Source organism: Tursiops truncatus, chromosome 6, assembly GCF_011762595.2.
Source record: "Tursiops truncatus isolate mTurTru1 chromosome 6, mTurTru1.mat.Y, whole genome shotgun sequence".
NCBI lineage: Eukaryota > Metazoa > Chordata > Mammalia > Artiodactyla > Delphinidae > Tursiops > Tursiops truncatus.
The window spans coordinates 103,108,609-103,133,852 of record NC_047039.1 but is presented as its reverse complement, the minus strand read 5'-3'; the positions used below and the strand labels follow the sequence as shown (position 1 = coordinate 103,133,852).

Genomic DNA, 25,244 nt, shown 5'->3' with positions numbered 1-25,244 from the left:
AGTAACTGCTCCTGTCAGTAAGTTCTCTGAGGCTCAGTTTCCCCATCTGCCAAATAGGGATAATGATGCATTGCTCAGGGGGCTGGGATGTGGCGAGTCCCTGGCACAGTAAAGGCATTTGATACTATAATGCCCTTCATACCCCTTTTGCTTAAAGCAGATGCCGGGATCTGTGATCCGTGTGGGCATTTTCTTTGGCAGTTACAAGTGTGATATTATCCCTCCACAAAGCCTTCATTATGGTGCTGCTAACAGTACCGCAGATATGGCAGGCATGGCCCTGCGTGCCAGCCTCCAGGTGATTATAACATTTGGGTAAATTGCCTTTTGTCTTGAGGAGAGATGACAGCGGGAGGGGGCGGGGCAGGAGACTTGCTCGGCCATTTTGCAGAAACCACGGGGGAAGCAGGGTGGGGGGCAGCCTGGGTTTGCCGAAGGAGCCCTGGCTGGCGGTGGGAAGGTGGGTCCTGCCCCGGCCCTAACACAGACAGGCTGTGTGGGGTCCGGCACGTCATCCTCCCTCTCTGGGTCCCAGCTTTCTCACCTGTCAGGTGGAGGCAGAGGCTTCAAGATGAGAAGAGTCTTGGTTTGTTGGTGGCATTGAAAGACTCGCGTTCCTTGGCCAGTTTTTGAGCAATAAAGTGGGCAGAGAACTATCTAGGGAAAAAGAACCACTACTGCCATCTTACACTCCTTGGATATTTTTATGTCTCTGGGCCACAAGGAAGGCCCTTGGTTCTTTCTTTCTTTCACTAATAAACTCCAGCTTCTCATTCAGAACCAGCTCAAATGTCATCTTTACCTCTGAGTCAGCTAGACCTGGATTCAAATTCCAGCCCTGCCACCTATTACCCGGGTAACTTTGGGCAAAGCATTTCACCTCACCTCAGTTTCATCATCTATAAAATGGAAATAATAAAGACAACTATTTCCTAGATAAAAGAAAATAAATTATGTAAAGTGCTCAAACCAGCGCCTGGAACATAGAAAGCACTCAGTAAATGGTGGTTATTATTATTACCCTGCTTTTTCACCTGAAATAAACTATGGCTACCTTTGTATATCAATAGGTCCATTCCTTCACTGCCATTTTAATGGCTGCATTGTATTTTATTGTAAGCCTATATCATATATTATCTTTTACTTGGCCGCACCACGCAGTTCGCAGGACCTTAGTTCCCTGACCAGGGATCGAACCCGGGCCCACGGCAGTGAAAGCACTGAGTCCTAACCACTGGACCGCCAGAGAATTCCCGAGGCTATATCATATATTATTGAATGAGTTCCCTCCTGCTGGACATTTGGGATGTTTTTAGTTTTCAACTGTTTAAATAATACCAGAAAAACTTTAGAAGGCCAAGTGGTCTTTCACTTCTAGCTGCTCACTCTGCAGCTTTGTAAAGTTGGGTGGGGAGCAGATAAACACCAATGTCTGGGAGCTCTATGCCCAGGCCTCTGTGGACAGACAGTCTTGGAGTTGGCTGGGCAAAGTGGAAAGAGGCAAATCTCTGGAGGCAGATGAGCCCAAGTGTGGATCCCAGTTCCTGCCAAATTTTCTGGGGAAATTCTTTAACTTCACCGAACCTCAGTTTCCTCATTTGTCAAACAGGGATCATGCGAATACACCCCTCCCCTGTAGTTGAGTGCCCGGTGCAGGGTCAAGGCTCAGTCAGTGCCACCTGTCACCCCACCCCCCTATCATCTTCATCCTCTCCTGGTGGAGCCAGCTGTCACCTCCAAAAGACTCCGGATCACCCAGGCCAGGTCACTCTTTGGACCCCGATTCACACCCCTGCTTCTTCCCATCGTCCTTTTACCCGAGCATACATTCAAACGAGGGTCGTGATCTTGATTTTAAATTCTGTCTGAAACCTACAGGTTCAAACGCAAAGGGGCCCTCTCTGCAAATAATCACTGGTATGCGATATTTTTAAGAAGCCCAAGCCATTGTTTCTGATTGAAGGAAAGTTGGTGCTATTTTGAAGAGGAGCACGATTAAGCGGTGGCGTTCTCTCTAACCGTTGGGAATTATACGCTGTTTGAAAGATTTGTGAGCTCTAGGACATTTGCCAGATGTGCTTGATTCGACATTTCAGACAACAAAGGGGATAATGTTGGCGGGAATCTTGACAGCATTTCTGATGATCAGGATATTCTTTGAGGATGGTACTGAGACCTTTCGGGGAGGAATTTCAGCTTTTACATAAACTAATTTGGGATGCTCACTCTCTGTCTTCCACAAAGCAAATTTAGTTCATTGTTAGTTGTATATGTTAAAATGGTTACGAGCGTTTTTTCCTTTGAATATTAATAATGTGCCTTTCATCTGAGACACACGCATGGGGTGTCATTAATTGCGGGGAGGGAGGAAGGCTTAGTGGTGCAGTTATTTTGCAAATGATTCCTGATAGTAACGTTGAGGCAAGCAACAGCTACTCGAAGAGATGTACACACTGCCAGCACGGCTCAGGCGCATCCCTCCTGAGAGGAACGAAAGCGGAGAGTAGGAGGGCTAAGGGTTAGAGTTAATCTCCCAATTTCCCAGTATGTTAAAGGTAACTATCCCAAATGTCTTCCAATGCTTCCCTACTGGCCCACAGTCTGTAAAGGACCCTTTATAAAAAAGGTAGCATCTCATTTGGGGGCTGTGGTGTTCCTGTCTCAAGACTCTCAGATGGACATTTTAATTCATTTAGAGCATCACTGAGCTCCCCCGCTGGTACCAGGAACTGCGCTTGGTGCAGGAGCATCTGTGAATGAGACACAGCCCTGTCTGGGAGCGGAGATGCCGAGTAAAGAATAAGCTAGGACAGGGACTTCCCTGGTGGTGCAGTGGTTAAGAATCCGCCTGCTGATGCAGGGGACACGGGTTCGGGCCCTGGTCCGGGAAGATCCCACATGCTGCGGAGCAACTAAGCCAGTGCGCCACAGCTACTGAGCCTGAGCTCTAGAGCCCGCGAGCCACAAGTACTGAGCCCGTGTGCCACAACTACTGAAGCCCGCGCGCCTAGAGCCCGTGCTCTGCAACAACAGGAGCCACCGCGATGAGAAGCCCGCGCACCGCGACGCAGAGTCGTAGCCAAAAATAAATAAATGAATTAAAATATATATACAAAAAGAAAGAATAAGCTAGGACACAAAGTTGGCAAGAAGAAGGAAAAGAAGAGGGTTTGGGCAGAGTTGGGTTCCACTCGACTCTGTTGCCAGCTGTGTGACTGGGAGCAAGTTATTAACCTATTTGAGTCCAGATCTTCTCATTGCAAACTCTGGCTCCTGAAAATTCCCCACTTGGGATGCTGGGAAGAGCAGAGATCAGCAGGTAAGGCACTTAGCGAGGGTCTGGTAAGGAGCCTCCCCAGCTTCGTGACCCTGAGCTGTGGATGGGCAGGTGAAGCTGCATACCATTCTTCCTGGCTTGCAGGTGAACCATGGCCTTCTGTTGTGTGCTGAGCATGGAGAGATGAGGACTGTGATGGGGGGGGAGAGAGGGGGAGGGGCATTCTCAGCAGCGGGGGAACATACGATGTGAGGATAGAGCCATGTCGATCGATGGAGGGCAGCTAGTCTGCTTGGGCTGGACCATGGGGTGGGAAGAGACAGGGGGGTGAAAGGTAGACTGGCACTCTGAACCCCGTAATCAAGTCTCCAGACCCCGGAGTTTCAGCAGGATTTCATTTCCCCAGCAAAACCCTGAGGAGGCAGAGAGACCTAGCACGTCCAATCACATGTCCCCTCAGAGCCTTCCCCTCTCTCAAACACCTAGAGAAATCTTAACAAACCCCAGGGCTTACTCTCCTCTCTCTCCCCCAGCCTGAGTCAGTAATCAGTACAGTGATAACAGCCTCAACTACCGATCACCGGACACGTGCCTTGAGCTGTGTGCTGTGCTATGTACTTTGCTTACTTAACTCCATCTTTTCTAACCACAATTCCTCCAGATTAAGTACTACTATAATGCTCATTTTACAGATGAGGAAACAGGCTCCAAGAGGAGACAAGAAGTAAGCTACCCATGGCCACCTAGCTGGCCAGTGGTGGATCCGGGACCAGAGGACAGCCGGATGTGTGTATTCTAGGTCCTGGGCATTTCTCCACCACACCACGCTGTCTCTCTGACCTCTTCCCGCTCTCAAGCCTCCTGCGGGAGGGAGCTCCTAACTCAGTCTCTGTTTTCTTTTGTGTCTGCTGTATTAATTGCAATATTGCCTACACGGAGTTGCTGTCTTTTATGGTTTTATGGTCCCAACAGAGGCAGCATCAGAGTGGAGTGGAAAGACCACAGGACTTGTAGGAAGATGGGAGTGGGTTAGAATTCCAGCTTCACCATCACCAGTCTGTCATTCCTCACTCCCTGACCTGGATTCCTCATCTCAGGACACACCCATTCCCAGCTCACAGGATGCATGTAGAGTCCCAGGAGATGCAGGGGTCATAAGCTCAAAGGCTTTAAGGGGGGTACCTTAAAGAAATGACAGATGCTGGGAATTCCCTGGCGGTCCAGTGGTTAGGACTCGGTGCTTTCACTGCCTGGGCCGGGGTTCAATCTCTGGTTGGGGAACTAAGATCCTGCAAGGTGCGGCATGGTGTGATCCACCCCCGCCCCGGGACAAACAATGACAGGTGCTAATGGGGGTCAGACAGCAGGGAGTGGTGGGAACCTGGGCAGTGCTTGCCCCCTGTTGGTGCCCAAACCCATGCCGTTTCAAACAAGGGGCCAGCCAAACAAAAATTCTGGCTCGAGAGCCACTGGTTTGAGATCTCTAATGCTTAAGCTTTACAAACTTGGAGGTGCAGAGAAATATAATGCTTATATTTATTATTGAAAATAAGTTGTCTATTATGTGCCGGGGACTGAATTTTGTATAATTTGTTGAAGAATCTGAGGGACTTGTAGGCAGGTCCTCTGCCCGCCTGCCTGCTTTTCTTTCACAAACGTTGAATCATCTCCAACTTGTGGGACCCGTGTGAGGTGCAGAACACCCAGGGCTGAATCAGACACAGACACATGGTCCCTGCCCTCAAGAAGCTCTTAGTCTAGTGGGGAAGACAGGCAAATAGAGATTCTTCTACTGTCATGGGCTAAGTGCTGTGAGGCTTGTGGGAGCACAGCGGAGGGACATCTCACACAGACAGGATGGAGGGAGGCCGGGGGGCGGGGAGGGAGGGGTTGGTCAGGGAAGGCTGCCTAGAACAATGGTCCTGACCCTTAAGAAGGTTGTGATATCAATTTAGTGCATAGCAACCATCATTTTAAAAAACGGAATAGAAAATATGGACTTCTCTGGGTGTCCAGTTGTTGCGACTCCGCGGTTCCAATGCAGGGGGTGCCGGTTCGATCCCTGGTTAGGGAACTAAGATCCCACATGCTGCATGTAATACAAAAAAAAAAAAACAACAAAAAACTGAATAGAAACTATCATAGCACATCTCATGTAAGAATACATACATGAGTGTGAGTCTGTGTGTGTTCTGGGTCATGATGTAAATCATTCCTGATACGAGCCAAGGTCCAATGGTTTGAGAGCCACAGTTTGAGAGGATTCTTGCCCGCCCTGCTCCCCAAAGCCTAGCGCACTGCAGGCACTCAAAGGCTTCTGGATGAGCGGACGGATGGATTTCAACTCTCGCAATGATCCGGCAGTACGTACTGTCCTTTCCAGTTAAGAAAGGCACACTTGGAAACCCAAGTCTAGCAAACCTGGATCTGTCAAGCGTGCTCACAGCCTAGCAATTTGTAGCTTAGCCGTCCAGGGCTTTCTCTCTGCCCAGGGGGAAAGGAAGCCAGCCCAAGGTGGGTGAGGGGCCGAGGCAGTTCCGAGCGAAAGGCGACCCTTCTGCTGGTGCCCCAGCCTGTGACCTCCTATAAAGCAGCATCCCCGGCTCTGACCCACCCAGGTGGCACGTGCCTCATAATAGCAGTGGCTTAGGCCACTGTGTTTACTCTGGGATGGCCTCAGTCACCCGCCTCAGGCCCACGCGGCCAGCAGTCCTGAGCCTCCAGGATGCCGACAGGAAGCACCGTTTACGGGGCAGATTGGGATGCAGGGGAGAAAGGGCCCCGGGGGAAAACAGAAGATGGACAGAAGGCCACATCAGTCCCTGGAGGGTGAGATGAGTCAAGGGTAATGACGAGGTGGCTACTAACAGAGACCCCTTTTTAGTGGTTTTCAGGACACTCCGAACTTGATCTGCCCTATAGTATCAGGACCAAAATACCCTTCCTGCTCCATCATAGGCTCTCAAGGTTAGAAGTGGCCTAGAAATCATCCAGTTCAACCGTCTCATTTTGCAGATGGAGAGAAAGGGGCCCAGAGAGGGAAGGCACTGGCCCAGCGTCAGCCAGCAGGCAGCCTGGAACCTGGGGACCGTGGCCCTTCAGATGCCCCTCTCTTGCCATCTTGCTGGAAGGATCTCCCATTTCCTATCCTTTGGCCTCTTTTCTAACGTAACAAGAGAAATCTTTCTAATGGACAAATCAGTTACTATTCCACTCGCCTAAAACCCTCCCTTACTCCCCCACAGCCCTCAGGTGAAAAGGCACCTGTGATCTTTCCTCCGGCCCTCTTGGGCCTCCTCTCCTGCTTTTTCCCCTGACGTATTGGTGTCTCACGCTCCTGAGCGACCTGTAGCCTCTTAGATGTGCAGCGCTCTCCCCCATCTCTAATCCTTTGCACATCTTGTTCCCTCTGCCTTTAACACTCTTCCCAACCCTGATGCACTTGCCTGCCCTGATTTAGGTTTCACATTAGATCTTGCTTTTCCCAGAAAACCTCCCTGGCCTGCTGGCCTCCAGGCTTTGGGATCCGCACGAGGTTCTTTTGCAGCAACTCTGAACTGTCACGATCCATTTCACTGTCACTTCCTCTTGCTGCCTGAGAGCCTCTGGGATGCCACTGTCACCTTCATGCCTAACACAGAGCCCGACCCATAGCAACTGGTCAATAAATATTTGTCGCCCAAACAATAATCAGTGTCTGCCCTTCTAAGAATGGCCTTCCCTTCCCCGATGCAGTTTTTTAAAAGACTTAATTTTTTAGAGCAGTTTTAGGTTCACAATAAAATTGAGAGGCAGGTACAGAGATTGCCCATATATTCCCTGCCCCACACATGCACGGTCTCCCCCATTATGAACATCGCCCACCAGATGGTACATTTGTTACCATTAATGAACCTACATGGACACATCATAATCACCCAAAGTCCTTAGTCGACATTAGGGTTCACTCTTCGTGTTGTATATTCTATGGGTTTGGACAGATGTATAATAACACGTATCCATCATCATAGTAACATCTATAGTATTTTCACTGCCCTAAAATCCTCTGTGCATCCCCAAGATGCATTTTAAAGTTTATCATCAAGCATGGCTTTTGCCCACAGGATTCTGGGAACCACAATTTCTGATTCCCCAGTCACACCATGCATATTCATGCCTCTGTGTCTTTGCCCATGCTGTTCCCTGTGCCTGGAATGCCCTTACCCAACGATCCTGTTTATGAAACCCCTACTCATCCTTTAAGACCCATCACTTAGGGAATTCCCTGGTGGTCCAGTGGTTAGGACTCTGCACTTCCACTGCAGGGGGCACGGGTTTGATCCCTAGTCGGGGAACTAAGATCCCACATGCCATGTGGCGCGGCCAAAAAAAAGACCTATCATTTCTGGGACCTTTTTCCTGACTGACACCCTCCACCCCAGACAGGTGATCAATTCCCCCTCCCCCCCCCCCATTCTCCAGGGCTTCCCCCCACCAGGGCCCACATCACATGATATTGTGATTATATTTTTCTGTATCTGTCTTCTCCACTAGTCTGTGGACCTGCACAGGACCAGCATGTCCTCTCAGTGAGGCAAGACTGGAATACAATTCAAATGTAGAAAACTGAAAATGCATCAGTTGTATTGTAGAACAACTGAAGAAAGATTATGCTAACACAGAATTCCCCAAAACACTAGTGCCATAAAAATTCTCCCTGCTGCCCCATCTCCCAACTAATTTTATGGTCAAATAATTTTAGGAAATGATGTAACTATATCTCTCTGGTAGAGATTCACAGTCCACACTCATTCCTTAATTTATTTTTTTCATATACAGCTAATGAGCGCCTAATACGTGCCCGGGTCTGTGCTTGCTGCTGGAGCTGCAGCAGTGTGCCTGCTTTTAAGAAAAAAATTTGCTTCCTTTCTCCTGTAACTTTGAACTTTACTGGTTCAGAGGCCTTAGTTCTCAAGGAGAAATGGTCCCACCAAGTGATACCACAATGGTTCGATTGAACTGGAAGTGGAAACAGCCACCTAGCCATTTTCGCACCTTATGCCACTGAAACAACAGGCAAAGGAGGGGAATACATTTCTGGCTGGAGTGAGGGATCTCGACTGCCAGGTGGAAATTGGGCTGCTGTTACTGGGGAAGGGAGACGCTGTATGGAACCCAAGGGGGTTCTCTAGGGCACTTCTTAGTACTTCCACTGCCAATAGTAAAAATGAATGCAAAACTAAACCAACCAACGAAACAACCAAAAAAGGCAGGACCAGTAAGGATTCAGACCCCTCAAGAATGAAGGTTTGGGTCGCCCTACCTGTTAAAAAACCAGACCAACTGAAATGTGAGCAGAAAGCAAATGGAACATGGAATTTATAATAGAAAAAGGAATTCATAAGTATTAACTACAGCCTCACGACCAGTTATAGAAAGAGGACTGTATCAATGATACAGTGTTTCTTCCTTGCTTGTATGTTTATGTATAACGGTATCTATATCATTTATCTATCTACATATTTGCTTTTATTAACTAATTTTTTTCTCTTCTTTCCTCTTTTCCCCTTAATATTTTATAGGAAGATTCTTGGCAGTGGCGTGTAGGTTGTAGATTAGGCAAGACTGTCAAGGGATAACATCACTCAAAGATGGAGGCGATGTCTACTGGGTTTAAGGTCTCCCCTCTCCGAGGAGGTGGTGAGAGCATCTTTGTATTAGTAGGAAGGACAGTTGCGACTTGTAATACAAAAGAGCACAAATGCGTTATCTCTGCAGCAGAGAAGACTGCGTTTGGATGCCGAGCAGCAAAAAGCAGTTGATGGGGCCAGTTATGAAGCTACTGACTCTCAACTCCAAACCCACCTTTCTGCACTCTGCTTGGCGATGCTGGGACTGGGACCACGTGGAGGACACTTCTCCTTTGCCAGCTGGCCTCCAGTCAGGTGCTTCAAGGCAGACAGAGGGGGAGGGGACACGCTCCTTCCTGTTTTGCTTGCTGTCCTGGTCGGTGTCTCAGCAGTGGCCTTTCACTTCCAGTTTCCAGCCTTCCCCACACTCCTAGAATCGGCGTCATCGTGCTCTCTCTCCAGAGGCCCTCCTGGGCAGTGCCCCCTCCTCACAAGTCTGGGATGCAGCTCCTGGTTGGGGGGGCCTCTATCAATCTACATTCTAATAACCCAATCTCTTGCTTCCCCCCCGCCCCAGTTTTGAGGGGGTAGTTGCTTCCCGCAGTTACTTTCTCTGTCACCTCAATGTCTTCCTTTTGATTTTTCAGCTCTCCAATACTTACTTAACCAATTTCCTGATATTAAATTCTTTGTTTTTCTGACTGGACACTGGACAGGTACAGGTGGAGACAAGACAGACAGAGTCCCTGCTCTCAGGGACCTTACCATTTAGTGGGAGAGGCAGACAGTAAGCAATTCATTACACAAGTGAGTATTTAATTACAGTTGAAATAAGTGCTAGGAAGGAAAACTACAAAGTATACCAGCACCTAAAAGGTCCTGAGAAGCCCTTCAGTAAGTAAAACTGTTTAGTATTACTAACTCAGTATCTCCTTAGTTGATTTGATCAAGAAACTTCATGGGAGCCTATTTATATCCAGCAGAACTAGTGTTCTATATAGTACATTCTGTTAATGGAAGATGAGAAGTCAGAGAAAAGTGCCAAGGACTTGGAATACAAGCATTTGCCATGTACCCCCAGCAGCACCCAGTGGGCGAGGGGTATCTCAGCTCCAGGATTCAGCCACGACATCAGCTGATGATTCCCTTTGCGCTTATTCCAGCACCACGACGCAACTTTCTGATCATCATTGAATTACTGAGTAAATTTCCCTACAGGGAGTGGAAACCCTCAGCAGCCAACCCAGGCCTTCTGGTCTACCTGGCAGTTTCTTTCTCATTACACAGTAGGGTTTCTTGACCTGGGTCTTTAGGGGAACCATCAACCCCTTAAGACTATATGCAAAATGCATATGTGTGTGTGTGTGTGTGTGTGTGTGTGTGTGTGTACACATATATATTTGTGTGTGTGCATATGTGGGCATTTTCCTACGAAGAGGGTCCATAGTTTTGGTTATTCCTAGTGGGACTATGGCTGTAGAAGAGAGAAGGGTTAGGAATCACGGTGTTAAAGGAAAATGTTCTTGTTCTTATTTGTACATTGACCTCTTGCAAGTTTGGTCACTGTAAGTCAGTCCTTCTCAGTCTGATCAGCTTGTGTTCACTCACCAAACTGAGGTTCTGGATCTTCCAAGGTACTCCCCAGGCTGAGGGGCCAGCAGTCATCTTGGACCACATGGCATCACTCACTTTCCAGGCCTTTACCTGTGCTGGTTCCTCTGGCTGAAAAACCTGTCCCCACCCCCTAGGGTCAACTCCGCATCATTTTTTGGGTCTCGGGTTAGCTATTTCCTTCTTGAATCCTTCTCGGAATTTCCAGTTCTGGATTAGATAGCACTTCTTTGTGCTCCCACAGCACCACTCCCACCTCTCTGGGACCCCATTCCCATCTCCACTACCCCCCACCACCATTTAGGGCCATGTTTTTCCCTTTCATTATGCTTATTCCATGATGCAATTAACCGTTCATAGTACTTGTCTGCTATTTGCCAAACGTAAGCTCCACGAGGAAGGGGTTTGTGGCTAGCTTTGGTGCCCAGACCAAGCAGAGCATCTAGCATACAGCAGGCACTTACTAGCTGCAGGGAAGCATGCAAAGATAAGTACTTGAATCCTTTCCATGCTACACTTATGTGCTGTCACAGTTAGACCATTAATGTCCTCTGCCCTACTCTGTGACCATGTATAGACTTGTCAGCCATGAGAATTCCGAAGAGTGAAACATTCAGACAATCAATTTTTGTCAATTTTTGGACAATCAATGATTGGCAAAAGCTTCTTTCTCGCTAAATGCATGCATGTGTGCACACGTGTGCACAGACCTACATGTGATCAGACGAGACTGGACACGTTCAAGGTGGTATGGCCATAGACCAAACCTACGTGTGATGAGAGAAGAGAAAACATGTGCCACATACCTGCATTTCTCAGAAAGCGATTCTTATAGTCCTTGACAATCCTCGTGGTTGGGTTATAGAAGCCATCTCCGCAGTCATAACAGCCTGGAGGGATTTTTCTGGGCGGGTCCATATTGGTGAGTTGAGAGATACCTTGAAAGGATATCATGGATCATTAACTCACCACCAAGGCCAAACCCAGTCCCAACCTAAAGTCCACTTTTGGCTGGTTGCTCATGTGACAATCCGGCCCCATTTCTAGACCACACACTCCCTATCAGGGTACACAGCAAAAGTACCACAAACAGGGCCCCAGAGGAACTTCCTGAAAATGGCTCCATGAGTAGGTTCTGGGAAACTAAGTTGCTTGCATTCCTTGGCTCGTGGCCATGCATCCCTCTGACCTTCACTTCCATCATCACATCTCCTCTCCCTCTGCTTTTATCATCACCTCGTCTTCTCTCACTCTGACCCTCTTGCCTCCCTCTTATAACGACCCCTGTGATTACACTGGGCCCACCTAGATAATCCAGGATAATTTCCCCACTTCAAGGTCCTTGACTTAATCACATCTGCAAAGTCCCTTTTGCCATGTAAAGTAAACACATTCATAGGTTCAATGATTAGACATGGACAGCCCCCTATCTTCTTCCCTTGACCCCATCCTCTATTTCTAGGGACACCATGAAAAGGGCACAGGTTCTGGAATCAGAGAGACCCTGAGGATGTGTCAGAGTCGGCCACATAGCTAGAAAGGCATGTCTGGGAGAGGAATGGCATTCAAGGTGTGAGCAAAGGCCACAAGATATGAGCCTTCATGCCTCGCTCAGGAAGCCTTGTGGAACAGGGTGTGTGTAAGGAAAACAGCAGGAAAGAAATGGGTCACGGGGGCAAGGATCAGGTGATGAAGAACCCTGACCCAAGCTACAAAAACAGCTGCCAGGCATTGTGCTAAGTACTTGACTCCTACTATTTCGCTTACTCCTCAGAGCAACCCTGTGGTCCCATTTTACAGATAAGAAAACTGAGGCTCAGAGAGGTCAAATAACTTGCCCAAGGTTAGATACTGAGCTCTGTAGCCTATACATTAAGCTGCTGATATCAGGGGAGGCGAGGGTCTGGGCACCGCCTCCCAGAACCGGGGACGTTGGAACCACCAGGAGTCGGTGTACCTTTAAGGTCATAACCCCTGTGTGTTGTCTCTCTTGGACGCTGAGGCCTGAGGAAAGGAGATAAGGTTGGAATAAGTAACTTCTCGGTTTCCTTCTACGAGTGGGTCTGTAATTCCCTGCCCTCCGGACTGAGGGCTGGATGCCTGCCGAGCGCAGCACGCACTCACAGCTCAGGGTCCCGCACACAGCGGGGCTCTGAGGTTGGCTGGCGATGATAAGCAGGTACGCTATCGGCTGGTGGTTACTGAGCGCACACTCCGCGCCAAGCGCTTTACAGCCAGTTCTCTCCCCGAAGACTCCTGCCAAAGCCCATCTCATGGATGCCTTGCCCCGGCCCTAACAATGCCTGCTGCCGAGGCGGAGAGGGGGCTTTTGGAGAGGTGAGCAGAGTGCCGAGGGCCCTGGGAAGGAAGTGCGTACTTGGGATAAGGCTGCTGAGCCAGGAGCCGCTGGAGGAGAAGGCGTGGCCGCGGGAAGGCTGTGCGCTGCCTCACGCAGCTTTGGCAAAACCTAAGCCTTGTGAGAGCTGAGGGCCTGAGGCCAGGAGCTCTTTGCCTGCAGGCCTCAGCTGGGGTGAAGAGCTCATGACAAAGTCATCGCTAAGCCAGGGGGAGCCGTTTACAAGGTTCTCCCGTGGCATCCAGACTGGCAGCTATGTGAAGGCAGAGACTGTGTCCTCGAAGCTCTCGGTCCCCCAGGGCCCAGCCAATGTCTGCCACAGAGCAGGTGCTCAGGGAACGTCTGTGAACAGCATTGCTGTAACTACCTAGAGTGCACCCATCACCTCCTACTGTGACGTCAATATCATTGTCCCTGTTTGATAATAACTCTTTACCGAGCACCTCCTACGTGCCAGGCAATGTGCTAAGCACTGGGGACACACAGAGCCTTTGCTCTCGAGGAGCTCACAGTCAGCTCCTCGTGAGAGACACTCATGACAGAGCTGGGGGAGTGGATCGTGGCTGCTGTGATTTCTCACGGGGAGCGCTTGCCTAGTCTGGGAATTCAGGGAAGGGTCCCAGGAAAGGGGCATTAAGCTAAGACCTGAAGGGTGGGAAGGAGTTATTTGGGTGAAGTGAGAGGGTTAGAGCATTCCAGGCAGAGGGAAAGGCAAGAGCATGGTCTCTTGGAGGAGCAGAGAGAACATCCGAGAAGGGTAGGGAGCGAGGGATGAGGCTGGGGACCTCGCAAGAGCCAGAGCACGCTGGTCATTCTAAGAGTGTGGAACCTCATCTTCAGGGTAGCGGGGCGGCACTGGAGGGCTGGTGGCAATCAGATTCACGGTTTTCAAAGATGAAAGTGACCACAGAGTGGAGAATGGCCCAGAGGGGGTCAAGCGTGGATCTTAGGAGATCAGGTAAAGAAGGGCAGAGGATGGAGGTCTGGAATAGGGCAGCGGCAGAGAGGATGAAGAAACTCAACTTGGCACATAGCGGTACTTGGTAAATATTTGTTTAATGAGCAAATGGATATACTTCAGAGGCAGAATCCGTAGGACTAGGTGATGGATTGCACATGGAGGTATGAGGAGGCGGGATTAGGCTTATCTCGGCTGGGGGTGGGGGGGAGTGACAGTCTCTGGGGGAGCAATCCTTGGGGGAGAGGGGGCTGGTAAGGAAGGTAATGAACTCAGTGCAGATTGAGGGACAACCAAACGTAGGTGTTGGGGAAGCTGGATGCAGGAATCTGAGACTCAGGGATTTTGATTTCAATTTGATTTCAATTAAATGAAGGCTTAAAAGTGAAATCACCTTGTAGGGAGAAGGCACAGAATGATGACAGAAGAGGGTCTAAGCCAGAGAGCCGTGGGGAACCCCAAAATTAATAATCAAGGGGAGGAGAAGCTGCAAAGGAGACGGGATAGAAAGAAAGTGGGAGAGTGAGGTGTCAGGAAAGCAAAGGGAGAGAAGGAGTCTCACCTGGTCAGCTCTCCGATCCAGGTCACAAAGCCAGGCTTTGCACTGACTGACTCCGACCCTGAGCGCCTTCTGGAGGTTTCTGTCCTCAGGGAGGTTGAGCTGCCCAGGCTCATCCAGCTACTGAGTGGGAATGCTAGGACTCCAACCCTGACCTTCCAGCTCTCTGCTCTGTCAACTACACCACATTATCTCATGGTAGGATTTTTTTTTTTTTTTTACAGTTTGCAACATCATTTTCCCACATTTGGATATGTCATCTGGGCTGTGCCGAAATCTAGCCTTTTGAGGTTCAGCTGACCTCACCCGAGTCTCAGAAACACAGGATGAGCCCCTTAAGCTGCTAGAATCCAGACTCTAGCCCCGCTGTCGCCCTCTGTGACGGAACTCGATTTTTGCAGGGATATAGCATGAGGCAGGGGACCTCAGAGAGGAAGACATGGGCTCCCATGGGAGCTCTGCCACTGGAAACATGTTTGGACTACGTGGACTCAGCTTCCTCCTCTGTGACATGGAAGGACTAGGAAGGCAGACATGGCAGGGCCATCTGGAGATTCTACGAGACAGGGATTATAGAGGGCCTCACCCGGCACCCGATACACAGAGCACACGCTCCACTGGTGCTGGCCCACGTTGGTGCTACAGCTGAGCTGATGAATGACAGCAGCTGAGATGTACTGTGCACCTACTGCGCGTGCAAGACACTGCTGTAAACACTTTGCACGAGTGATCTTATTTATGAGACACGTGGGGTAAATGATGCTATTGTCCCATTTTGCAGGGGAAAAACTGAGGCACAGAAAGGTGGAGGCACGGCCCTTGGTCCCCGGCTGGTACAGGCGAGCTGAGATTTGAGGACTGGCCTCTCTGATTCTAGAACCTGGCGCTTCTGCATTCTGTGACCCTGCTCCGTACTCCTCCCCTTTGGGTGGGTTACTTCAGTGGCGCCACAGCCCAGTTATTTAGAACCGTTTTTCACCTTCCTCTCTGTTTGGGTGTGAAGGGAAAGAAGGGTGCCTGGGTACCTGCAGGCTTCAAGCCGTAGCAGATCTCAGTGTAAAACCTCCGATCGTAGGTGTCGCAGTAATGCCAGTGCTCAGCGTCATACTGCAGCCCGTCGGAGAAGGTGTATGTGCCCTGGAAGGTAAGGAGCGCACGCACAGGTCTGAGGAGCCCACAGCCCACTTGCCAAGAAGGACGAAAGTCAAGGGAAGGGGTGGCTTTTCCATTGCCGTGGAAAAGAAGTGATAAGTATCACAGCTATCACAGCTGCGGTGATTAGGAGGCGTGGTTAGGAAGTCCTGGCACCCAAAATATGCAACTCAAAATATGCAATGCTCTATATTTAATAGGGTTGATTCAATGAAAGTCGGTGAGATAGTACATGAAAAGCATTTGACATAGGGCTGGCATATGGTAAACAGTCAATAAACGTTACTATTATTCTTTTATTATTATCACGGCTTGAAAGTTCAGAGCCCTCAGTCATGGCTCTTTGTCCAAACATGTACATTCAGCTTTTGCTGCCTTAGTGCTAAAGGAAGCCTCAGGATGTAGACATCGCATTGGCCTGGGCATCAGGAAACATGGGTGGAAATTCCAATACTATTAATTCACTGGGTGACCTTGGGTAAGTCACATCCCCTTCCTGGGGCTTAGATTCTCCAAGCTGTAAAGCGAGGAGTGTTTCTTAACCTTTTTTTAGGTCATGAGCCAGCCCCTGTACACACCCATAATCCCACGAAAGTTACAGATCCTTTCTCTGGAGAAATTATAGTCACATGTACACAGAAGCTTTTGTATATAAATTGGGAGATTTCATTGACTCCCTGAATTCTACTTGTAGCCCACAAATCCCAGGCTAAGAACTGACTTAGATGATTTATCATGATAGTAATGGTGGAGTTAACATTTATTGAGTGCCTACTGTGTGCCAGGTACTGAGCAGAGTGCTCACATATATTGCCTCATTTATTCTCATAACCACCCTAGGAGATGCCTAGTACTCTCATGGCCGGTGGAATCATGGTCCCCCAAAGATGTCCACGTCTAATCATTGAACCTATGAATGTGTTAACTTTACATGGCAAAAGGGACTTTGAAGATGTGATTAAGTCAAGGATCTTGAAGTGGGGAGATTATCCTGGATTATCCAGGTGGGCCCAGTGTAATCACAGGGGTCCTTATAAGAGGGAGGCAAGAGGGTCAGAGTGAGAGAAGACGAGGTGATGATAAAAGCAGAGGGAGAGGAGATGTGATGATGGAAGTGAAGGTCAGAGGGATGCATGGCCACGAGCCAAGGAATGCAGGCAACTTCTAGAAGCTGGAAAAGGCAAGGAAGTGGATCCTCCCACAGAGCCTCCAGAAAGAATGCAGCACTGCTGACCTACTGTAGACTTCTGCTGTCCAGAACCATAAGATAATAAGTTTCTGTTGTTTGAAGGCACTGAGTTTATAGTAATTTGTTACAGCAGCAATATGATACTAATACAACCATTGTTCCAGTTTATAGACAAGAAACATGAGTCTCAGAAAGGGGAGGTCATGGGCCCAAGGTCACACAGTTGGTGGCATAATAGGATTCAAATTCATCATGGCCTGTCCAGGAGCCCTTCTGGATCCAGAGGGAGAGGATTCCAGAGCCCTGAAGATCAAGAGGAGGGAGAAAAGGGCAGCAGAGGGGGAGGGCAGGGTGCGTGTCAGGGGGGCTCTTCCTGTCCGAGGCTTTCCCCTCTGCAGACTCCCTCCCCAGCTGATTACCTTTACAACCAATCCTTTCTCCCAAATGGCATCATATCGGCTCCCACCGGGGAAGTACAAGGTTCCTTGGCCATGAAACATGCCGTCCTTCATTTCCCCAACATACTTTGTTTCGGTAGGGAGGATGTATTCGGCTTCACCCTCCATCCTGTAAGGACAAAGGGAAGTCACTGAGCCCTCATGGCAGCTGGAGGATCAGAGCTGGCGGGTGCAGGAAAGCCAGCAGGAACCTCAGGGTCCTTGGACGTTACTGTCCCAGCAATATTCTGTTCAGAAACAAAATGTTTGTTTCCCTCAAAGCTCAAAAGTAAGAGGGGCTGTGTGTCGAAGGGGATGCAGGGTTTGGTCTATTTGTTCTCCCTCTCTCTCAGGTAGGCACTGTCCTGGAGTTTACACTGCCCCTGGAAGCCCCCCTTGGGAGGCCCAGGGAGGGGAACAATGCGTCCAAAGCCACACAGTAAGCACTGTGAAGCAGAGATGGGGGCCAGGTTTCCTGGTAGCTGATGCTGGGTCTTCCCCCTCCCCCACAACCAGCCTACCCCTGCCCATTGCGCCGTAAGTAGGAAACTGGGAAAAGTGTGAAATTTAGATAGGAAACAGGAATTTGAATCCTACTTCACCATGCTCTAGATGTATCATCTTGGAGACTTTCCTAAATCTCTCTGTTTTCCCTCCTTCCTTTGTTCCTTCCTTTTTTCCAAGAAATATTTACAGAACACCTGCTATATTCCAGGTGCCTTGCTGAGTCTAGTCTGTTGGATACAATACTACAGACACAACAGTGACCAAGGTAGATGCAGTCCTTGTCCTCGGGGAGCTCACAGTTCAGTGGGGGACACAGTTTAGCAGTTATATAATGCGTGGTCAGTGCCATGTAGAAGACAGGCCCCCACCTGAGCACGGGGCAGGGAACCAGCTGGACCACTTACTTCACGTGTGAAATGGCTGAGATTAATGCCCAAGATTAACCCAGATACTGGTAACAGTTTTCCTAGTAAAGGGCCTGACATATAGTGAGTGCTTAAGAAATATGCTTTCATTCATTCCTTCATTCCTTCTCCATTCTTCCCCACTAGCTGGAATTTACCTCTCCTAACTCTGAACTTCTTTGTGGTTTTGTTTGTACCTCCATTGGACGCCTTGCACTTTCTGCATTGCATCGTAATTGTATACCTCATCTCCCCTATTTAATCAAAGCTTCTTGAGAGGAAGACCTTGGTATCCTCAGCTCCTAGAATTATGTTTTTTTAAATAGGTGCTCGTGAACATCTACTAAGTAAGGAACGAAGGAAACAGAAGGGCCAGCAGACTTCCTGAGTGGATGACAGAAGTTGCCGCTGTGACAGAGGCCCCAAGCAGGAGAGCGCTGTGGTTAAGTCACAGCTTCTGAGCCGGGCAGGCCTGGAGTCCAGACCTGGCTCCACCTCTCCATGCCCGTGTGACCTTGTGTGACCTCCACCTTTCTAAGCCTGAGTTCCTCATCTGTAAAATAGGGATAATGATGACACCCCTGCCAAGTTGTTGCGTTAATGGCTATGAAGCTATAATAGAATGCCTGACGTATAGAAGACCTTAAAAACCATTTTGCTTTTACTTTGCTGCAAGACACAGAAGGAAAGAGAACTCCTCTTCTTCTTTTTTATTTCTTAAAATTTTTTTTTTGGCTGCATTGGGTCTTAGTTGTGGCACGTCGGATCTTCGTTGAGGCATGCGAGATCTTTCGTTACTAGCGTGCGGGCTTCTCTCTAGTTGCAGTGTGCAGGCTCCAGGGCGCGTGGGCTCTGTAGTTGTGGCACCCGGTTCCAGAGTGCGTGGGCTCTGTAGTTTGTACCGCACAGGCTCTCTAGTTGAGGCGTGCAGCTCAGTAGTTGTGGCACGCGGGCTTAGTTGCCCCGCGGCACGTGGGATCTTAGTTCCCTGACCAGGAATTGAACCCACGTCCCCTGCGTTGTAAGGCGATTCTTTACCACTGGGCCACCAGGGAAGTCCCTCCTCTTCTTCTTTCCTCTACCTCTTTGCTTGAGATCACATCTGTCATTTCTAAACATAGTCTCCATCTAAGCCCTTCTCTGAGATTTGGCATCTCCCCTCTTATTATTTTTTTTTTACTGCAACTTGGACACTATTATTCAGACCACCTACAGACATCTCCAGCCCACCCCAAATAGAACTCATCCTCTCCTCCCCCAAAGCAGCCGAATCTTCCAAGTTCAAAGCCTGGAGGTGGGCTCTGGGCTGGGATTGGAAGCAGTCTCTGAGTGGGACCAGGAGCCAACCAGCTGCCGACTCCTGGCAATGAAATCGCCCAACTTCTAAATTTTTCTCTTTCCTGCAGCCCCACTGCCTCTGCCTTGGCCCGGAGACCTGGTGCCTCTTACCGAGACAGTGGCAATGGGCTCTGACCTGATCTCCCCACCTCCACTCTGCTTCCTTCCGTCCCTCTTTCCATCCTTCCCTTCCTCCTCTCCCTCTCCTTCCCTTCCGTTTTTTCTTTTATTCATTCAAGGTGAAAAGCCTTCATTTTTTGTATGTATTTTTTTGGCCATACCATGCAGCAAGTGGGATCTTAGTTGCCCCACCAGGGATCGAACCCACGCCCCCTGCATGGGAGTGCGGAGTCTTAACCACTGGACCACCAGGGAAGTCCTGAAATGCCTTCATTTTAAATTCAAAGTAAATTAGAAAGAACAAAGAGAGCTACTTTATAATGAAGACATCAATCCTTAACAAGGATATGATGACCATATCTCAAATATTATTCATTCATTCATTCTCTTATTCATTCATGTGGCTAACATTAACTGAGTGTGTGCTAGACAGATGTACTATGAGGAGGGATACAGAGATGAAATAAATTAGATTTCCTAATGCCCAGCACTACCAAGGGTCTAACAGTGGCTCTTCCCACCCACAGAATTGTGCATGGTGTTCAAATCTCTCTAAGTAAGAGCACAGCCCCCCTGTCTAGCTTGGGCTCCCACTCTCCTCCAGGCACATTCTACACTCCACCCAAACTGAACTGCCTGCTCTTTCCCTTATAAGCCCTCTGAGCTATTGCTCATGCTGTTCCCTTTGCCTGGAAGCATTCTTCACCTTGCATCTCCACCCACCTAGATCCTACTCAACCTTCAGGGCCCATTTCAAATATTGTCTCCTCCATGAAGTCTTCCAGGACTGCTCCAACTAGATGCATCCTCTACAGGGGCTCAGCAGCAGGGGTCTATAGTAGAAAGCACATGGGCTCTGAAGTCAGATCTGGTTTTCATCTCTGCTCTGTCAAATGCCAACTAGGTGACTTTGAGCACATTATATAATTACCTTGTGCCTCACTTTTCCCATCCGTATAATGGGGATGATTATATCTATCTCATAGGGTTGCTACGAGGAGGGAAATATTCAAGCAAAGCCACTATCTGAAATTATCTTCTCATTTATCTGTTTGTTGGCAGTATACCAACTAGACGATACGCTTCACAAGAGCAAGAATCTTGACATTTTTAATATTCTTATCCCTATATCTAAGACTGGCATTTAGCAAACACACATATATACGGGTATACATGGAATGGATGTATCTCAGCTCTGCTGTTTATTAGATATGCGTCCTTGAGCAAGTTACTTCACTTCTCTGGATCTCATTTTCCTGAACTGTAAAATGGGAATAAACGTTCCTATCTGAAAGGGTTGTCCTGAAGTTTAAAAGGCATAAAGTTTGTGAACGTGTCTGGTACAAAGTCCTTTGCAGAGGCAAAAAGACCGCCGGCTTTTCCCAGTCACGGATGTTCAAGACATAGTGAATCAAACGAGGTCCTTACCTCCCATCTACAAATTCCCCAATATATTGGCTCCCCGTGTACTCCATGGCGCCTGCCTCTAGCTTCCAGCCGTTGGGAGCCCAGAGTCTCGGTGTTTCCCGCCTCACTATGACAACCAGAAGGGATAGGCGGAACCGAGGCGAAGCCCCACCCCCAGGGTCCGCGGAACTTCCTGGCTCTGCGCATGCTCTGTGGCTCGCTGTTGGGCAGAGCAGTGCGCCTGCGTGCCGCCGCTGCGCATGCGCAGACGCTACGTGGCCCACGGCAGTCGGAAGGGGAGTTCAAGGAGACGTGGGCGACGCGGCAGCGGGCACCTCCTCGGCGTCGGGGCTACCGCCGTCATGCCCGGGATAGTGGAGCTGCCCACTCTGGAGGACCTGAAAGTGCAGGAGGTGAGGCTCGTCCGGAGGATAGGCAAGCGGGGCACAGGGCTACAGCTTCCCGGGCCTGGGCCCAGCCCTGCTTGCACTCCGCGGACCCTGGGCCCCGGATCCCCCATCCCCACCCCATGCCCCCAACACTTACACAGGTTGACCCTCGGAGGCCTCCTGGTCAGCTCGGGGAGACCCATCCCTAAGTAGCTCGAGAACTCTCCTCCCCTTCCCCGCAGCAACCTGCGTCTCCTTTACGTGAATAATAGTACTTTTTATTAAGCACCAACCAGGGTCACTTTACTTACTTCATGTCACTTAATACTCAAACCTCCTTGCGAAGTGAGTGTACAACCCCGGGTGCTCCAGTCGAGAGAGAGAGAGAGAGAGAGAGAGAGTCACCTTAAAGTAGCATCGTCGGTGCAGAGTGCATTGGAGTGGAGCTAGGAAGCCGCAGAAAAAGGAGATGATATTGGAGAGTGAATTTGCTAACAGCCTGGGAAAGTGTTTGGTAATAGGACATTTAAAGCATTCATTTATTCAAAAACTCTCATTTGAATAATTACCCATACACTGGAAAATAAGAGAGATAGTCCCTGTCTTCATAGAGTTTATAATCTAATAGGGAGACAGAAACATAAAGAGGCAATTACAGTACAGTGTAGTTAGTGCTATGAGAAGTGAAGACCGATAATACTAATTACAGCAGACATGATCAGGCCTTTTCTAGATGTCAGGCAGGTTGCTAATTACAGACATTAATTCATAGGGTCCTTCCAGCAACACTGTAAGGAAGGGTATAATCGATCTCTCCATGTTACAGATAAGGAAACAGGTCCTGAGAGAAGTGATTTGCCCAAGGTCACGTGGTAAAGCTGGCATGTGAACCCAGGTCTGATTTTAAAACCCATGCTTTTAAACTACCATATTATGGGCAAAAGCTCAAAAGAGCGAGAAGGCTTAGCAGAACCTTTTGTATTTTGTGTTTTGCTTTTTGACATGACTCTTTTGTTGGTGGAGAGCAACAGTTGCTGAGCCGGGAGAGGTACCTTGGGCTGAGGCAGGGCTGGAAGTGACTTTCACAAGGCCAGACTGAGCAGTTTGGACTTCATCCTGTAAGTGAGGTGGTGGGGAGAGGTGGAAGATTTTAAGGCAAAAAAAGTGCCAGGACAGGACTGGATAATGAGGCTACACTGGAGGAGAGGGAGGGGACGATGAAAAATTACATGCCAAAAATTATATCCCAGGCCCTGTGTTAAGTGTTTTACCTGCATTATTTCACTTCATCTTATATGCCTGTGAGAATGGCAACTATTATTATATTATTTTAATTATTATAATAAAGTGACATGTACCAAAAGTTGGGGGTGGGGACGTGTGGGTACTGCCAACAGACAGTTTGTTTCTTGCCCGACTGTGAAGCTGGGTTAAGACTTTGAGCTGCTGTGTTTTTCACTGGCGCTTTAATTTGGTTCAGCAGTCATCTGAGGTTCTGCTTCTTGCACGTGTTCTATTTCTGGAATAAACTTGCCTTTAGAGTTCACACAGTTGAATTGAGGAACAGATAATTACATAAATAGCTAAAATACAAAACCAAGTATGATTAAATGCTACAGAAGAGGGGCAGACATGGTTTAAGAAGAGAGGGTAGGATTTGAAGTTGTATCTAAATTCTAGGCCTAACTCTTCGGTTACCTCGATGAGTCACTTTTCCCATTTGCAGACACAGTTATTTTATTTGTAAGTTCTCTGAGGCTATGAAGGGAACAGAGAAAGCACTTCTTGGGTATAATGTAAGACTTGGCTAAATGTCATTTGAAGAATGGCATTTACAGGCAGAGATGGAGAGAAGAACTTTCTAAACAAAGCAGGATCTGAGCAAAGGTAAGCAGGTGAGGCCAAAAATGGGTTCCAGGGAAGTGAGTTCAGTGTCCTAGAGGACAGCCAGCACCTTTTTAAAGTCTGGTGGGTGAGAAGGCCGGAAGGATAGTTGGGATCCGAAGGGTTTGAATACTTAAGTAGAAACTTAGGCCTTATTCTGCTGTTAAGCCTGAATCCTTCAAGGGTTTTGTTGCTAATTTGTTTTAATAACAGAGTAAAATAAGAATTGTCTTTTAGGACAGCAGCTCTGTGAAGAATGGTTGGAAGAGAGGAATAAGAAAAGCAGGAAACCAATAACTGAGGAAGATATTATTGACCCCCAGCATGATTGGTGACTGTGCTTACAGAGAGGAAAGAATGCATTTATCTAGAATTGATCCGACTTAGCAATGACTTAGATATCAGAGGCAGCAAAGGTTGAGGAATCGGTGTCAGATTTGCAACTTGACAGAACTGGGGAAGCCAGAAGGAGTGGGTTTGAGAAGCAAGTTAAACCCATTTTGGACCTCATTGACCTTCGAGTTATATGACACATGCCTATGGAAAAATAGTCAGAAGCTTTGGGCAGGAAAATCCCTGTACACATTAACCATTTTGAGTAAAAATAATGGCCAATATTTATGATGTGCTTCTATGTGCTAGGCACTGTTCTTCGTATCTTTAATGTGTGTTAACCCTGACAACAGTTCTATCAACTAAGTACTATCATCCCCCATTTTACATAAATTAAGCAAAATACAAAACCTAGTATAAATTAAGTACTACAAAAAAAAAAGGTGCAGATCTGGTTTAAGGAAGAGAGAACAGGACTAGAAGACTGCTCGTAGATTGTGGGACTTTTTCTGCCTCTGTTTCCGCACCTGCAGACCATCTAAACCTGCTGTGCAGTGAGGCTGTTATGGGGACAGATGAGGAAGGGCATTGAAATTCTGTGTTCTTTGAGACAAAGGGAGCTGAATGAATCTGAGAGGGTATTCACAGTAAGCAGCTGTGAAAGGCTGTGGCTTCTGTTGGAACTTGTCAGTATTAGTGAAGAAGCAGGTGAGGGGTGGTGGTGACATCTGAAGTTCTTTGCCTCCTCAGTGATGCAATGGGGAGAGGCCTGATTGGAGGTCACACTTTCTGGTGCTAGTTCTGCACTTGCCACTGACTTGCGGCGCCATCTCGAGCACATTGCTCCTTTTCCTTAGGAAATAAATTCAGTGAGTGGTTCTCAGCCTTGATTTCCCTGTGACAGGGCGCGTGTTTTATGTGCTCAACAACATGGGCATAACCTAGACTGGGATAAGACCTCTACACTTGTGGGGAAGTAAAGCAAAGAAAGCCATAGGCTTTTGGGGGCGTGATAGCTGTGAAGGCATCGGAGTAATTAAATCAGCCATTTAAAGATGTTTTAAGACATTTGACAAGGAAATAAATGCAGCTAACTTAATTTTTTAAATATATTAAGCTTTAAAAAAAGTTTGCGTCTTGATTTTTCAGTCTCCCAGCTCTTTACAGGTAATATAGCAAGCAAACGTGTACCACTCAATCAACGTAAGTAAACTATTATCAAAAACTGGAATACAAAATTTTACAGATTTTTAAATGAGCATATTAGAATTGTCATGGCAAATTTCACTTACATCCTAAATTTACCTTTGCTTTGATAATTGGAACAGTTGTAATATTAGTAGTCATAGTCATAACTTTATTCTTCTCTTCCTATAGTGTGTAGATGAATTATCTCTTCATCTTTCCTTGCCTTTTATCTTATTACAAATATTAATAATTTAACCTAAGCTGTGTGAAATTCCTGAAAAATGAAATTATAAAATTTTTATTGTTATAAAAATAATAATTATAAAATTATTCTCATGTAAAAGTTCTTAATACATATTTGCAGATCAAATCCAGGGGTATCTTAAGGCATAATGCACTAGGACAAACTAGATTTTATTCTAGGTACAATGGGTCAGTTTTAGAAAATCTGTTAATACTCTACATTTATAGATTAATGAAAAAGAAACCTGAAAATTTCAGTCTTTCCTGGTGGAGGAAACAACAG

The 25,244-nt window shown here is 47.9% G+C and overlaps 2 protein-coding genes across 6 annotated transcripts in view; one reads left to right on the top strand and one right to left on the bottom strand.

The window, feature by feature from the left end:
• Positions 1–21,045, bottom strand: part of MORN5 (MORN repeat containing 5) — a 33,439-nt gene extending 12,394 nt beyond the window's left edge. Inside the window, exons 1-5 of one of the 4 annotated variants that reach the window (XM_033858545.2) lie at positions 20,946–21,045; positions 17,131–17,278; positions 15,396–15,507; positions 11,304–11,435; positions 3,799–5,366 (exon numbers count right to left, since the gene is read on the bottom strand). In XM_033858545.2, coding sequence (XP_033714436.1) covers positions 5,344–5,366; positions 11,304–11,435; positions 15,396–15,507; positions 17,131–17,278; positions 20,946–20,992 — 462 coding nt within the window. In that variant the 5' untranslated portion in view covers positions 20,993–21,045 and the 3' untranslated portion in view covers positions 3,799–5,343. Of the gene's footprint in view, positions 1–3,798; positions 5,367–8,458; positions 9,397–11,303; positions 11,436–15,395; positions 15,508–17,130; positions 17,279–20,945 lie in introns of those variants that run through there. The other 3 variants (XM_073806546.1, XM_033858544.2, XM_019949185.3) reach the window with 3 other exon arrangements.
• A 137-nt stretch (positions 21,046–21,182) lies between these two features.
• NDUFA8 (NADH:ubiquinone oxidoreductase subunit A8) overlaps positions 21,183–25,244 on the top strand; it is a 14,938-nt gene continuing 10,876 nt past the window's right edge. For both annotated transcript variants that reach the window (XR_004527094.2, XM_004325079.3), the window contains exon 1: positions 21,183–21,337. Coding sequence is in view for 1 of the 2 variants with exons in the window: in XM_004325079.3 (XP_004325127.1) it covers positions 21,185–21,337 (153 nt within the window). In the remaining variant the exon portion in view is untranslated. The remainder of the gene's footprint in view (positions 21,338–25,244) is intronic.